The 14,284-nt window shown below is 40.4% G+C and overlaps 1 protein-coding gene across 6 annotated transcripts in view; it reads left to right on the top strand.

Moving 5' to 3' along the window:
- The window catches only part of ARHGEF28 (Rho guanine nucleotide exchange factor 28), a 265,058-nt gene extending 254,714 nt beyond the window's left edge, over window positions 1-10,344 (top strand). For all 6 annotated transcript variants that reach the window (XM_075591696.1, XM_075591714.1, XM_075591705.1 and 3 more), the window contains 3 exons: window positions 828-1,313; window positions 5,908-6,190; window positions 9,255-10,344. In XM_075591696.1, the coding sequence (XP_075447811.1) occupies window positions 828-1,313; window positions 5,908-6,190; window positions 9,255-9,436 (951 nt within the window). In that variant the 3' untranslated portion in view covers window positions 9,437-10,344. The remainder of the gene's footprint in view (window positions 1-827; window positions 1,314-5,907; window positions 6,191-9,254) is intronic.
- The last annotated feature ends 3,940 nt before the right edge of the window (window positions 10,345-14,284 follow it).

Genomic DNA, 14,284 nt, shown 5'->3' with positions numbered 1-14,284 from the left:
TGGAACCTAACCTTCTCGAACCTTCCCCATCTCTAATATACTCTCTGTGAAATCATGATCACATGGCAACAGAGGGTGGGGCCCAATATACTCCAACCTTCTAGTAACCTCTTTAGGAGTTGGGGGGGGGGGGGGTTACAGTTCTTATGCACATTATGGTTTGACAAAGCTAAGTTAAATAATTAAAAAGTCATTAGATATATTCAGTTTAATAGGTAAGAGTATCAAAGAAAACAACATTATATATAAAGGGAAGCTGCATTTTCACTAGTACACGATATTGCTGTATTGTTCAGGCGAGAGAGATATACAGAAGTAGCAGAGGTTACCGCTTCTGCTAACGTGTTGCCTTAATGCTGGTGCGTGATTTAACAGTATCACTATCGAAAACAATGGTTAAGGAGATAATGCACGTGTTGTTTTGCGTTAATGGGCATAACGTCTTCTACATCTTTATACAAAACGATGCAAGCAGCCTGTTTTTATTGACTGTCGTTTGGAAAGAACATATTGCATTCCATTTCTGATGAAGATTGTCCTTGCACTGCATGTTGTGCTTTTCATTTACAGCGTTGGTTTCCTATATAATATTAAGTACCTTTCACTTTTGCAACAAAGGGTTTTGGTGGTGTCATCATTAAGTAGCAGGCTGGTAGTTTCATGCTTGACTCTCGTAGCTATAAAACAGTACATATAATTATATGCTAAGTATATCTCTATCAACTTTTTCCGTGTCCCTGTTTCACTTTGTTTACCAAGCCATCATGACATGTAACAAATAATTATTCATATATTTTTCTTTTTCCACCCTCCTTTTCATTGGGCAGGCTACTGTAGCCATGCAAGATAGCCACATAGAGCTCCATAAGGTGCTTCTTCAGGCGCACGAGTTAGCCAGCAGAAGCTACTGTACCCGTGGAAACCTTCTGCAAGAACAGGAAAAATATCGCAACCTGGAAAAGCACCGGGGAGAAGTGGTCAATTTGCACAAACTTCAGCACCAGTTTCACCAGGAACGACAACGCTGGTTCCGCGAGTGCGAGCAAAAACATCGGGAACATGACGAAAAAGAGAGCATGCTTCAGCAGAGGGAGAGAGACTGCCAAAGCCAGGAGCATCTCTTGCTGGAGAAAAGGGAAGAGCTGGATCAGCAGTTTCAGGAATTCCAGCAAAACCTGGAGAGACTGAACGAAGGTCAGCGGCTCGTGGAAAAAGAAAGGGAAAAGCTGTGTGTGCAACAAAAGCTTTTGAGACACTGCAAGCACACCCGCCAAAGCAGCTTGCCGGGGTTTCTTTCCCACAGTATAAAAGAGGTATGCAGCTCCGACTATAAATGCACAGTACAACCTTATGGCTGCAGTTATGTTGAATAATGAATGGTAATTAATGCAGTGGCTAAAAATAAAAATAAATGCCGACCCCTTTCATATTTAATTCTTTAACAAAACAAAAAGAAACATTGGGAAGTGTGCAGTATTTCATACGAAGGATAAAGAACACTTATTACGCGCACATTTACAATGGGAGCTGAGGCGTGCTAAAGCTTAGCACCCTTTTGTGTATCTGGGCCTATAAGTCTGGGCCTTTAAGTACATGTCATTACCCAGAATGCCTGGATGCAGTGGACGCACTGTACACAGTGTTATTATGAATAAGGGAGGTATGAGGACCTTTCTGAACCGTGAATATACTCGTGGGTTTTCTTTATCCTTATTGTACTAGAGGGGTATGTCACCTTTTTTTTTACTCTGTGCCAAGGTGTCAGACCATATATCACATAAATATAACTCAATACTGTATATAGCAAGCAAATATGAAACAGTATGAAAAACCCTCAAACAAAAATATATATTTGTTTGAGGGTTTTTCATACTGTTTATATATTTGCTTGTTATATACAGTATTGAGTGCTAACTTTATTTTTCATTTATTTGTTTGAGTGTTTTTCATACTATTTCTATATTTGCTTGTTATATATTGAGGGATATTTGTATCATATTACCGCTAATGTGGGTTGTCATGCATTGTGACATTTTCCCAATACAACTTTGTATTTTTGATGAATCTGCATAGCAGTGTGACTATTCTAGTGACTACATTTGCCCCATTTGATCTACATTTACATACTGTATGGCATGGGGGGAATGCCTTAAGGACTGTTCGTGGGTCACATATTATATTATTGCCCTTTATTTCCTTATGGGGCTGGATGTTTTAAAATCCTTCAATTTGTCATTTTTAACCCACCATAACTCGTTTGTGTACTTAATAATAAAAACGAATTGCTACTGTATAGTTCAACCTCTGTTGTCTCCATGGGCAGGATTCTGTGTTCTTAATCAGATTAACAGAAAAGGTAAGAGATATGTCGAAACATTACATGATAGTTAAGAATGTGAACTGCTATTGAGATCAATTCTATTGACCGTTTATGGTTTTCCATTGCATTATAAATTACATGTTCTATTTATTTCTGACATTATCCACGGTTGTGAAATATCCTATGTAATATATGGAAGTGGTAGCTGTGTGTTTCAGTAATAGTTTCTATATGATTCAGTTCTACAGTACTTCTACTGTATGCCATTCACTAGTATAACCATGGTGTTCCCTCCCAGCTCAATAACAATAATTGATGCCAACCTTTATTGTGAGAGGCAAATAGTACTGGATGTGACAGAAGGTTAGGAAAAGAATAGCAGCTCATGAAAGGTCTTGCAAAAAATAAACAAAATGTATTTGAAAGGATAAATGTTTAATTCACGGATCTTTGTGAAGATAAAGGTCAGTGGTTGGACCGATGCGTTGATCCAATGCCGATACGTTGATCCAATGGCAAAATCCAAATAAACGTTGTGTATTTTTTGCATGAGACCACTGGGAGTGCTGCTATTCTTCTTTTCCTGATGCTTACACGTTTTCCTGGCTGGTGGACTTGATCTTGATATGCACCTGAGGCAGTATATCTACAGTATCATGAGTGGTCTTTTCTCTGGACTGTGACAGAGGGTTGACAAATTGATACAGTATTAGGAGCAGAGTGTGCTGTTGATGCCAAGTGTAAGAGGGTGATGTGACGGTAAGGGTAGATTTGGCTGCTTTTAATAAAGAAATAAATGATAAAAATGGATATACAACATACAATGATTCTGGGCACAGGGTCCTTGGAAATTCCAATGATGATGGTGTTGTTACTGTAGGTTACCTAGTGCATGAGAAACAAATGAAAAACATACATAGTACAATATGATCAAACAGGTGATAAATAACCGAATAAAAAACACATTTATTAAAATAAACATTAAATCAGTGGCAATTTTTTACAAGCAAAAATTCCTACTAATCCTTCAGCTACATTAGGTGAATTTCCCACTTACTAGATAGAAAGTGGTTGTAGGCAGTGGATAGTGTTTGAGAGCATCCCCTCTCGTTTGTGGCACGTCTACTGCAAAGCGACTGATGTTATCATGCAGTCAGCGGGTCCCTGGCAGATATCCCTCCTAGTAGGTTACCGGATCAGTGGTCTCCCTTCCCAGACTGGAGCGGGAGTCGGCAGCCGCTGAGGTATCTCCGTTCTCTGCGTGTGGTCCACTGCCAGCACTCAAATCTTGTGGGGGTCGGGTGACGACAAAGCGGAAAAGCCGGTTCCGGTCTGGAACAATTACAAAGCTTCCCAGCTTGTTGCAAAGTAGCAAAATTGTGCATAAATCAAACGAGAGCTGCTAAGTGTAAGTAGGATAACCCTACGCGTTTCGAAAGTCAGTCTTTCTTCATCAGGGGTATGATGGATGTGAAGTTAATCCAATGAACATAGTAGGGAGAAGCATCACAGGCACTTTCGGTTTACTTAATCTATTATTTATAACAAGGAGAGACAACAGGAAAGGGATAGGGAGTGATCACAAAACCATACTAATTGTGTAGTTGTATAGATATAAATCAGGTAATCGAATTGTGGGTGCAAACTATGAACTGAAAAGTGAATCAGAAAAGGGGGGAAGGGAAACACAAAGTGATTGTGCCCCTAAAAGAATTCACTAAACTACCACTAAGTGTAAAAAGTAACTTTTAATAAATTGACTTAAAACATATATTACCAAAGACGGTGTAACGTGAATTAAAAATGAATTAAATCAGCAACATCAAGCATCTATGTCATCTAGTATATATGATTATGATATCCCAATTAACCAGCTAATGATGGTGGGATATAGAAGGCATAAGATGCTATAAGTCAGGGTATTAACTCCTCTGGATCAGCTGTTAGACCAGATGGTAAATATATAGAGGTCAGCGAGACCAGATAAATAGTAATGGAAAAATATCCAATCCTCCTAGTGTAATCATATCATTGAACACCTCTGTGGTATCTTATCAGTCTTGTGAGGTGCAAATCCTGTGAGTAAAGAGACTGACACTCACAGCATATACTCTGTGAAGACACATAAACACAGAGATAGGAGGGATAGCAACAGTGCTCGCTAACTACAGAACCTGGACTGAAATAGCCAAGTACTGTGATCTGTGCATACTGAACCAGGAAACTACAAACACTGCATTAAAACAGCTCCAAGTAGGAGACTGACAACATTGCACGTCCAACGCGCGTTTCCCTCCAGCAAAGGAGCTTCTTCAGGGACAAGATGCTTGGTGTTGCTGATTTAATTCATTTTTAATTCACATTACACCGTCTTTGGTAATATATGTTTTAAGTCAATTTATTAAAAGTTACTTTTTACACTAGTGGTGTGCAGTTTAGTGAATTCTTTTAGGGGCACAATCACTTTGTGTTTCCCTTCCCCCCTTTTCTGATTATTTATAACAACCAATACACTGTGTATTGGCTGTAATAAATTAGATTAAGTAAACCCGAAAGTGCCTTGTGTTGCTTCTCCCTACTCTACCATTGCTTTTACATCTTTCTTATAATTGTTTTATCTCGGGTTTATCTTGAAGCCCATCAACTCTCTCCCAGTTCCTGTCCCATAAATTCTCCACCCCTTCCTTTTGACCATCATTTTTTTGTGCTATTACAGCCATCAAACTAAGCACCTATTTTCTCATCTTGTCATCATTCTGCTTTTTGTTTTACTCTTGGAGACGCCAAAGGGTGTGGGTATCAAGGCAAAACTTTTTCAATTGTGGGAAAAATTAGGAATGAAAATAGAATCATATTGCTTTTAGTGGGATTGTTTCTTTTATAGATATAATGCTGTTTTCTTGCCCTAGAATCACTTTAGCTTTGCCTTGATACATATATTCCTTTGGTATCAATGACTCTGGTAATCTGCCAATAGCACCCTATTTATACCCGTGCATTCCGACATATCCATTATCACTGTACTGTTTCCCATCCCAGTAACTTTTATTCACTGGCAAGCAGGATGCTAGCCAAAAAAAGTACAGCTCCAGATGTTTGTTTTGCCTTACACATTCTCTCTTACAGGGAATTAGGGTTACATTTACATTGATGACAGGCTTTGCATCTGCCATGAAAAGTCATATTTTAGCCATTTGTTTAAGGTGTCATGTGATAGGTTTCACAATATGAAAAGCTTTGTTGTTCCTGATGGTGAAAAAAGAGGAATTGTGGTTATTTATGAATAATTTATAGTTGTGTTATCAAGATCAAGTATAAAAGCATTATATATATATATATATATATATATATATATATATATATATATATATAATGCATTGAGCAATACACACAACTAAGGTTTGGATTTCTTTAAATTAAAACTTGTATGCTTTAAAAATCCAGAGCGTGGAAATTTAATAAAGTGAGGACAGAGGTTAAGGAAAAAAAAGTGTCAGAATACATATGTAACCAAATGATAAGTCTGTTCTGGTTTGTGTAAACGACACCAGTGAACTCATATTCTCACATTCCTTTCTGCCTTACAGGGTGTAGGAAACCCCCAGTCTGACAGTTTACAAAATGAAGACTCGGTCTACATTAACAATGCTTTGGCTCCGCTATCACTCAACAATGGCAAATCAATTCCAAGCCCGATGTCTTCCGATGCTCTCATGGACAATGACTCCAATTCAAGCTTTTCACCAACTACTGAGAACAATGCAATGGACTCTTCTAATGAACCTTGGAGCTCCATGGTTTCGCGCCACCAGAAAATGGAAAGTTTCTCCCGTGTCTCCAGGCACAGCAATAAGGATACGTTTAACAATGGTACTGTAAACGAGAGATCATGGGGTTGTTCATAAACTGTGATAGCGCTGATCTGGGCAGTATCACACAGAAATTCCCAATGAGGAGTTAGTTACATGACAGACATGATGAGATGTAGCAAACTCTGCATCTCTGTGTCACTTTTTTATCTTGTATTTGCATGAACAAAAGGGGCCGAGTCTGAAGTAGTGTAAACGTTTCTGGCTAACAATTTGTGTCAAGTGTACTAAACACTTTCTAGTGTTCAATGCAAACGCAAGCACAGAATAAAACTTTTATTCACACTTTTCTTAATACATCATTTTTGGATTCAACTAACATCATGGCAACAGAGATACATAGGTTATGTTCCATGATCTTATAAGACCATAAAGCTCATGTTCAGATGCAGAGATATCAACCTCGCAGTATTGAAATCAGTGAAATTTGGGGGTTCTGGACCAATTCATGGAATTGTAATGGAAAAAAAAAATCAGTGAGACTCACATAAAATGAGTCAGCATGTGAGGAGAGACGTGCCCGTGAAGCTTACCTACAGATGCAGCAAAGAGTATCTGAACACTTGCCTGTGAAAATCTGGGGCAATCTACCAGTAATGCTGCAACATTTCTGTGACATTTCTGCAGACAGACTAATGGCCCATCGGATTAACACAGCAGGGGTCCCTGGCAGTCTCATTCAGTTTGAATGGGACTGCCAGGGACGCCAGTGTGTTAATCCGATGGGCCATTAGTCTGTCTGCAGAAATGTCACAGAAATGTTGCAGCATTACTGGGAGATTGCCCCGGATTTTCCCAAGCAAGTGTTCGGATACTCGAAGCTGCATCAGTACAATAACAATATTTGAATATAATTGCTTACCGCAGACAATTAAGTGATATCATAGCCTGCACAAATCCACTTTCACTAGTAGCAATGCAGCTACAAGTTTTGAAGGCCATTTCTGCCCTAGATGGATTAAAGGATGGTTTCAACCGTAACATAATTTTTTTTATAGGATAGTTGCCATGTAGCCGTGTCTGACAAAAGAAGAAAACCTACAGTGCAGATGAATATTTTTGTTCGGGCTCCAGATAAATCTGTTGGATTGTGTCATTGTCATTTACATAAGTACTTGGCAGCCAAAAAAACAGGTTTGCAAAGGGTTGATTAAAAAAAAGGCATTGTTCTGTCTCAAGAACAATTGGATTGGAGTCAAAGATTTTACCTATAACTTTTACTAGAACTGCCGAAACTAACCGACTGACATATTAGCTAAAAATTTCTATGGTGCTTTTAAATAACACAATACTGGTACAGTGTATGTAATGTGGTACAAGAAAATAACCTAAGAGCTGAGGTGCTAAGTTCCATTAGTTAATTAGTAAGCAATTTAATCTATATATCTATCTAGCCATCTATATATTTCTAAACATCACTGGACCATGGATGTTAAAGGAGCAATCTAAGCGGGTGATTTTTTGCTTTTTAAAAAATATATAGGTACAGTAGGATTGAAGCAGGGGGTCTCCAGATGTGGACCTCATTAATTTCAGCTCCAGGAACCCCCTACTACCAGAGATATGTACATCAGAAGGAGGTGAAGGTATCTCTGCAAAGTTTAAAGCTTCGGCGTCACGTGGGCCAATGGGTAACCACATCGGATGACGTCACAGATTTCTATTGGCCCCCAGGACATTGGAGCTTTGAAAAGCAGCCATTACGTGAACACCAGCTGGCGACCCAGAGCGGCTACTGGCACCCCCTATGTATTTAAGTATCTCCGAAAGCAGGGTGTCCCTGAAGCTGAAATCAAATGGGGTTCAGCTCCGGAGACCGCTGGCTTCAAACATATGTATATATAAAAAAAAGGGGGGGGGGGAAACGACCAGCTTTGATTGCTGCTTCAAAATAGATAGATTTTCAAGGGCAGATACGCAAGTGCAAGTTGAGTCTAACCTACTTACAGGAAGAAAATGGGGCAGATTAATTCAAGTCAATGTATGTATATCTTTATTTACATAGCGCCCACAGCTGTACTTGGCGCTTTAGAAAAGATACAATACAGTACAGGGAATTATTATACAATAAGTGCAACAAACCAGATCAGACAATAGGAAAGGAAATCCCTGCCCCGGAGAGCTTAAGTAGCCAGGTGCCCTATCACGTACCGGCACTTATCCTGTGTCTTGAGGCAGCTATCTTCAATTTGTGATATCACAAATTAAACTATAGAAGGCTCCACGGAATTGAAATTCATTACTAATAGCTCTGATTCATAGGTTCAGATTCTGTAAGCAGCGTTAGCATTTTTAACATGATAGTGTGGGCATTAACGACATGCACCACAGCAGATAGTTTTACACCCGTAAACCGCTAAGCATTATTTTTTAACTCTCAGTATGTAAATATGGATGCAAGTGAGATAATTAGGGCATAAATCATATCCATCCAGATTCACTACACAGTGCTATGGTTAACACTGGTATGGTTTTAACTCATACTTAAGTTCTTTGCTATTGACACGTTTGTTTTGTGTGCATAGTTCGAATAGATCCATTGCTCCTTGAGCAATGTAGATTTGTTGTAAACAGCGATACCTGTGGACCAACAAGACAGTTTATAGAAGTAATAGTGGCACATGTGGTGATTGCTAAGATCTGTCAAACTCTTAATATATCTGTAATGTCAAACTGTGCTCACATTCATGAGTTATATGTGAAGTTTACAACCTGTGCATGCACTAATATTTTTATGAAGAACTCTCCTGTAAGAAAAGCATAGCATCCCAAATATACCACTCAGATCATACCATCATAGGCACTTCACCAACTAACCAACCATTCTGTGACCACACTGTGAAACACTGAACCTCAACACCCAATAGTGACATCACATTTCCAGTGTCTTGGGGGACTACCACTGCCGGTATCTTTAAAAATGAAAATGCCCCACTATTGCCCCCACATGACCTTGATGCATAGATTTCTAAAACACATAAGCTAAAACTGAATTGATTTGAGAAATGTCAGAAAAAAGTAAAATATTACAGAAAATGTTAAGCTTTTCACTCTTTGTGTTGCAGACCTTAATGCAGCCCATGTTATTTCCTGCGGCACATTATTGGCTTCGTCTCCTGGAGGACATCATGTAACTACCGGGTGCTCTGAGTCCCAGCCAGCCACAGAATCATTGGAAAATCCACCTGCGGACACCTCGCAGAGTGTAGAAAATGGAAGAGTTGAAGAAAATATTGTTTACCTCTAATTGTGTTGTGAATGACATTGCCATTTTGGACCATGAACTCTCTGACGTGCTGGTGGGACCTGCAAACCCTTTCTCTTAAATTGGGTAACTGACAGCAATGGAGCTAACCATTTATTTTCTTTTTTTAATATGAGTTTTCATTGATTGGCAAATTTCTGCAACATCATATAATCACAATGACTAAAATCCACCCATGGAGATCAATGCAACCAGTAGTACTATGATCTACTACTACCAGTCAGTGTCTTTAAGACATCTCCCAATAGTCCACTATCTGTTCATGTCCACTGTAGAAATCTGTTTGCTGATTTATCTGGAGTTATGGATATCTGTTACATGATGTTCGAAGAAAATTTTCATGGACTATATGTTGACCACTACCCGATATGAATATTTAATGGTTATTAACCCCTTCAGCACCAAAGGGGTTGCTTTGCAGGCTGTCTCAGCGCTGAAGGGGGTCAACGTAATTTTTTTTTCTTGTGGAAAACAACGTCTAAGTTATTTTTTTAAGTATGCTGTAAATTATCATTATTGGCTTCAACATATACAATCACAGTTATTGGTGTACAATCTTTCTGCTTGTGTAATTACAAAGAAAACAGCATTCTGCATTAGCTGTCTAGAAGCAGTACAGCATTACACATTATATTATAGTCTTTAAGCTAGCGTGAGTGCTGTTTTGTCAATGTTGTGGTTAAAAAAAAAACTAAGCGCCTTGCAGGGAAAGATGGATTTAGTATATTTGTTCTTTACTTTGAATATTGCAATTGAGTATACACGCATGGTGATGAAGCTATGGGTCCATACAACTGCCCTTTGTCGACATAATATCCGGTCAAGTGTTAGATCTGGATGTAGAGTTTTTGAACAGTCCTGACAAATATAGCATGATTCCAGTTTATGTGCATGTTTCTGGAACAACATATATGAGAATCAGAAAAAGAAAAAAATGTTTCCAACTTTCCCTAATACGCAATATAATGCAAAGTCATTAAAATGTTAGCGAAGCGTTTAGTTACAATCAAGTACAGTACATAGAAGTTAACACGGCACTAAGAAGGCCCTGGTGACTTCTCCCAAGACCCCCCGCTTACTGAGTGTTAGAAGAGAGAAAAAACGATGTTCTGACGGAGATTAAGATTTCTCCTTTAATGCTGGCATTTATTGCCCCGGCCTGTGTAAATTCCCATTGAAAAATAACTAGATCTTTTACATGGTTACAAAATATGTTTCCGTTAAGCTTCTGATATTAAGTTGTGCTGGTCTTGCGTCATTCGTATTACGTAAAACATAGGAAAAGTAGAACTTTGCTACATACATCAATACAAATGATGTCACAACTTGCCCCACAATTGTCCTCTTTCTCCTACTTTTCTGACTTCCTGGGTATTTTCAAAACTAGAGTACTGTCAGTATGTAACATAAAAAAAAAAAAACAATGTTTAAAACTTCATTTTTGAATACCAATAAAGAAATACTCCATACCTCTGTGTAAAGTTTAAGTATATTTGCTAAAGTAAAATTCTATTTATTAAAACGGTGTGAGTTTTTTTTTGTCCTTACTTTTCTTACTAAGTGTCCATCCCTCAAACTAAATGTGGCCCATCCTCCCATGTAAAGGGGATTTTATGTGCACCTTATGGCTTAGAACCTTTTAGTAAATAAGGTCCAATGCGCGTTATAGGTAATGACAGCTATTACTGGATTAGAATAAATTCTTCATACATGCACTCAGCAGATTAGCTCCTGAGAATTTAAGGCTTCTCAGAGATCAAATACAAAGCCTCGTACATGGGCTACTTTTATAAACAACTCTCAAGATGGTAAACTTATTTATGCAAAGCACGGGGCTCTTAAAATGAATGAACACTTAGTCATTTTGTTCTGAAGCTAAAAGGGCCTAAAACAATCATCTCTTTATATTCCTGATATACTTATGTCATAAATGTATGTGATTTGTGTACATATGCTGTAGAGCAGTGAAGCTTTGTGCATTATTTCATTTGGTTAGGACTGAAATTCATGTTGAATGCTGTGCATTATGTAGAGCCGTGGCCAGCTTTATTGTTATCCATTCGCTCACCAGAATTCATGCCCCTGAAATATTTTTGCAATACTGTACATGCAGCTTAAAGTGAATGCTGATAATCGGATTGTGTCATACCAAGAGTTCTGTTTTGTTTATTAGGGATGTATTTTTTTTAAACGTAGTCTTCCTGTCAAGGGGAGACTCCTGGAGTGGGTAGGACCTCGGTGGCCGGAACAGCTGGGAGCAGGCAAGGATTGTTGGGGTCACAAGCAGGGTTCGTTGTCAGGCAGCAAACCGGATCATCGTGGTCGCAAGCAGGGTTCGGTGGCAGGCAGCAAGCAGGATTGTTGGTGTCACAGGCAGGGTTAAGTGGCAGGCAGCAAGCAGAATAGTCAGGGTCCAGGCAGGGGTCGGCAACAGGAAGGCAGGAGCAGGGCAGGGGAGCAGGAACTGAGAATAGCGAGCAGGGACTGAGACCAGGGGACAAGCCAGATCATGGGCAAGGGCCTTTAATAAGTACCGCACTCAATACAGGACAGAAGCATAAACAGAAGTATGGGCATGGGAGTCTGAATACAAAACAAAGGCAATGTATGAACAGGAAACTATAAGGACAGAGGACAGGAGCACCAAGAGGAGACAGACAGAGGAACCCCAGAGCAGACAGAAAACAGCAGTACACCCGGTGGACAGAGAAAGGAACTGTGGCTGGGAGCAGGATGTCTAGGAGACCCTGACATTACTCCCCCATCTCAAGAGCGTTCTCCGAACGATCCTCGATGCTCTTCTCCGGAAACCTTGATGAAAGGAAGACTCAGGGTGACCCACCTCTGGTAGTTTGTTGACGGGCAAAACACTTGCTGCGACGGCGCAGGAACCAGTTACCGGTACATCGGGCATTGCAAGGAACTTCCTGATAGGTGTTTTTAACTTAATTAAAAGGGTTAAGGACATCAGGAACATGGGCATCAGGAACGGGTGCATCAGGCTCTCTGTACGAGTCAGTGGGGACATTGAGTTCATTTTCCACGGTCTCTTTTTGTGACCAACATATCTTTTAGTTTTGGAATCTCTTTCTGCAACTTCATCTTTTCAGACTCCAATTTAGCACTAAATGTCTGTTCCTTGTTACCCTTGCTCAGGTCTAGCAAAGCTTCTGCCAACTTTTGAATTCTGTCTGATGTCCAAAATCTGTTTCTACTGTCCCAATCTCCTGCCGTTTCATGGTATAACTTAATGAGCATTTAAGACCAGCTATTTGAGTTTTCAGCTCTTGAAGCTGTCCTTCTGCATTTATTTTCCCACTCAATGCAGTTGCCAGTTCAGCTTCTTTGGAGTTGAGTCGTGATTCCACATCTCCCAGCTGACTCAGAGCAAAAGCTTAAATCTGTTTCCTTTTCTTTCTGACCTGCAGCTGCCGGTACTCCTCCCAGACCTTGCCCAGCTCCAGCTGCAGCCAGGCCTTCTCACGGGCTGTGTGATCCAGCAATTTGCAGGCATCAGCCATTTTGACCTCATAGCGCTGTGTCAGGCCAGCCACTTGACAGACGGACACTCCTCTCTCCCGTTTTGGTGAGCTGTATCTTGAGCTCAGCGATCTGCGCCTGCAGAGCTGCGAGTTGCTGGAATGTGTGTTTAGCTGCCAGCTTTAGCTCTTCCACTTCCTGGCTTTGCTGCAAGTTCCACTCCTCAGTGAGAGACCCTTGTCTCTTGAGCGCATCCTGCAATTCTTCTCTCAGGGCCTTCATCTCTTCACTGTGCTCACTCTGAGCTTGCTTCCATGCATCCTTCATTAAGTTTTGGAGCTCTGCCAATTCCTTCGCAAGGGTCCCAGCAGCTTGCCTTTTCCAGGTTTCTTTCTCCTGGGTGTACTGACTATTAGGGAAGGAGCAGTGTCTCTGCTCCTCTAGCTCTTGCTTCAGTTTCTGGACCTCCTCATGCTCTCTCTCATACAGAGTTCCATTGTCTCCATGCCCCTCCTCCAGCAAGACTCTGGTTATGCTCAGTGTGGCCTTCAGCTCCTCATGCTGCTCTCTGGGGACACACTAGGTACTCAAATGCTCTTGCAGAATTTTTACTTTGTTAGCAGACTGGATACTTTCTTCATGCAGAACTCGCTGCTTCTCGGCATTCACCCGTTTCTCCTTGGCGTCCTGCAGACTCGCACACAGTTCTTGTAGCTGGCTCTGCAGCATATTCACTGCTTGTGTGCACTGCTCCAGGGAGACACGTTCTTCTTGCAGCAATCTCTCCGCATTCTGCAGTGCTGCTGTATGTCTAACTTTTCGTGGGCTAATTGTTTCTTCTCCTAATTCATGGAGTCTCTATCTCCTTCACTGGCTTGGACATCGAGGGCCTTGCACATTTGGTTTATAGTCTAAAACCCACTATTCAACTCTTCGAGGGCCTCTCTCATAGAATGTCTCTCCTCCCGAGAGGCTCCCATCTCTGTATTAAGCATGTGAAATTACTTTTGAAAGGCTTCAAGCTCTGTACTACACCTGTCCATTTCCTTCAGAGAGATTTCCAGTGCGGTGCCAACTTAATCAATGAAACTCTGGTCCTGGGCAGAATCAGCGTATGCCTTCTCTAGCTTACTTGACAAGATCACCCTGTCACTCTCCAACTGCTCCTTTTCTTTCTCCTGGAGTACACACAGCAATTGCTGTGAACAGACACTTTTGTAGTGCAGCCTTAGCCTCTTGCTCTTTATATATAGCGTCCATAGAGCTAATCAATCTCTTTCCATGCAGATTGAAGTGCCTGAGTTAAGGCATCTTTACCTTGGTTAAATGCATCCTCTTTCTTTTCCACTA

Source organism: Ascaphus truei, chromosome 1 (assembly GCF_040206685.1).
Source record: "Ascaphus truei isolate aAscTru1 chromosome 1, aAscTru1.hap1, whole genome shotgun sequence".
Taxonomy (NCBI): domain Eukaryota; kingdom Metazoa; phylum Chordata; class Amphibia; order Anura; family Ascaphidae; genus Ascaphus; species Ascaphus truei.
This window is presented reverse-complemented; position numbering and strand designations above follow the sequence as displayed.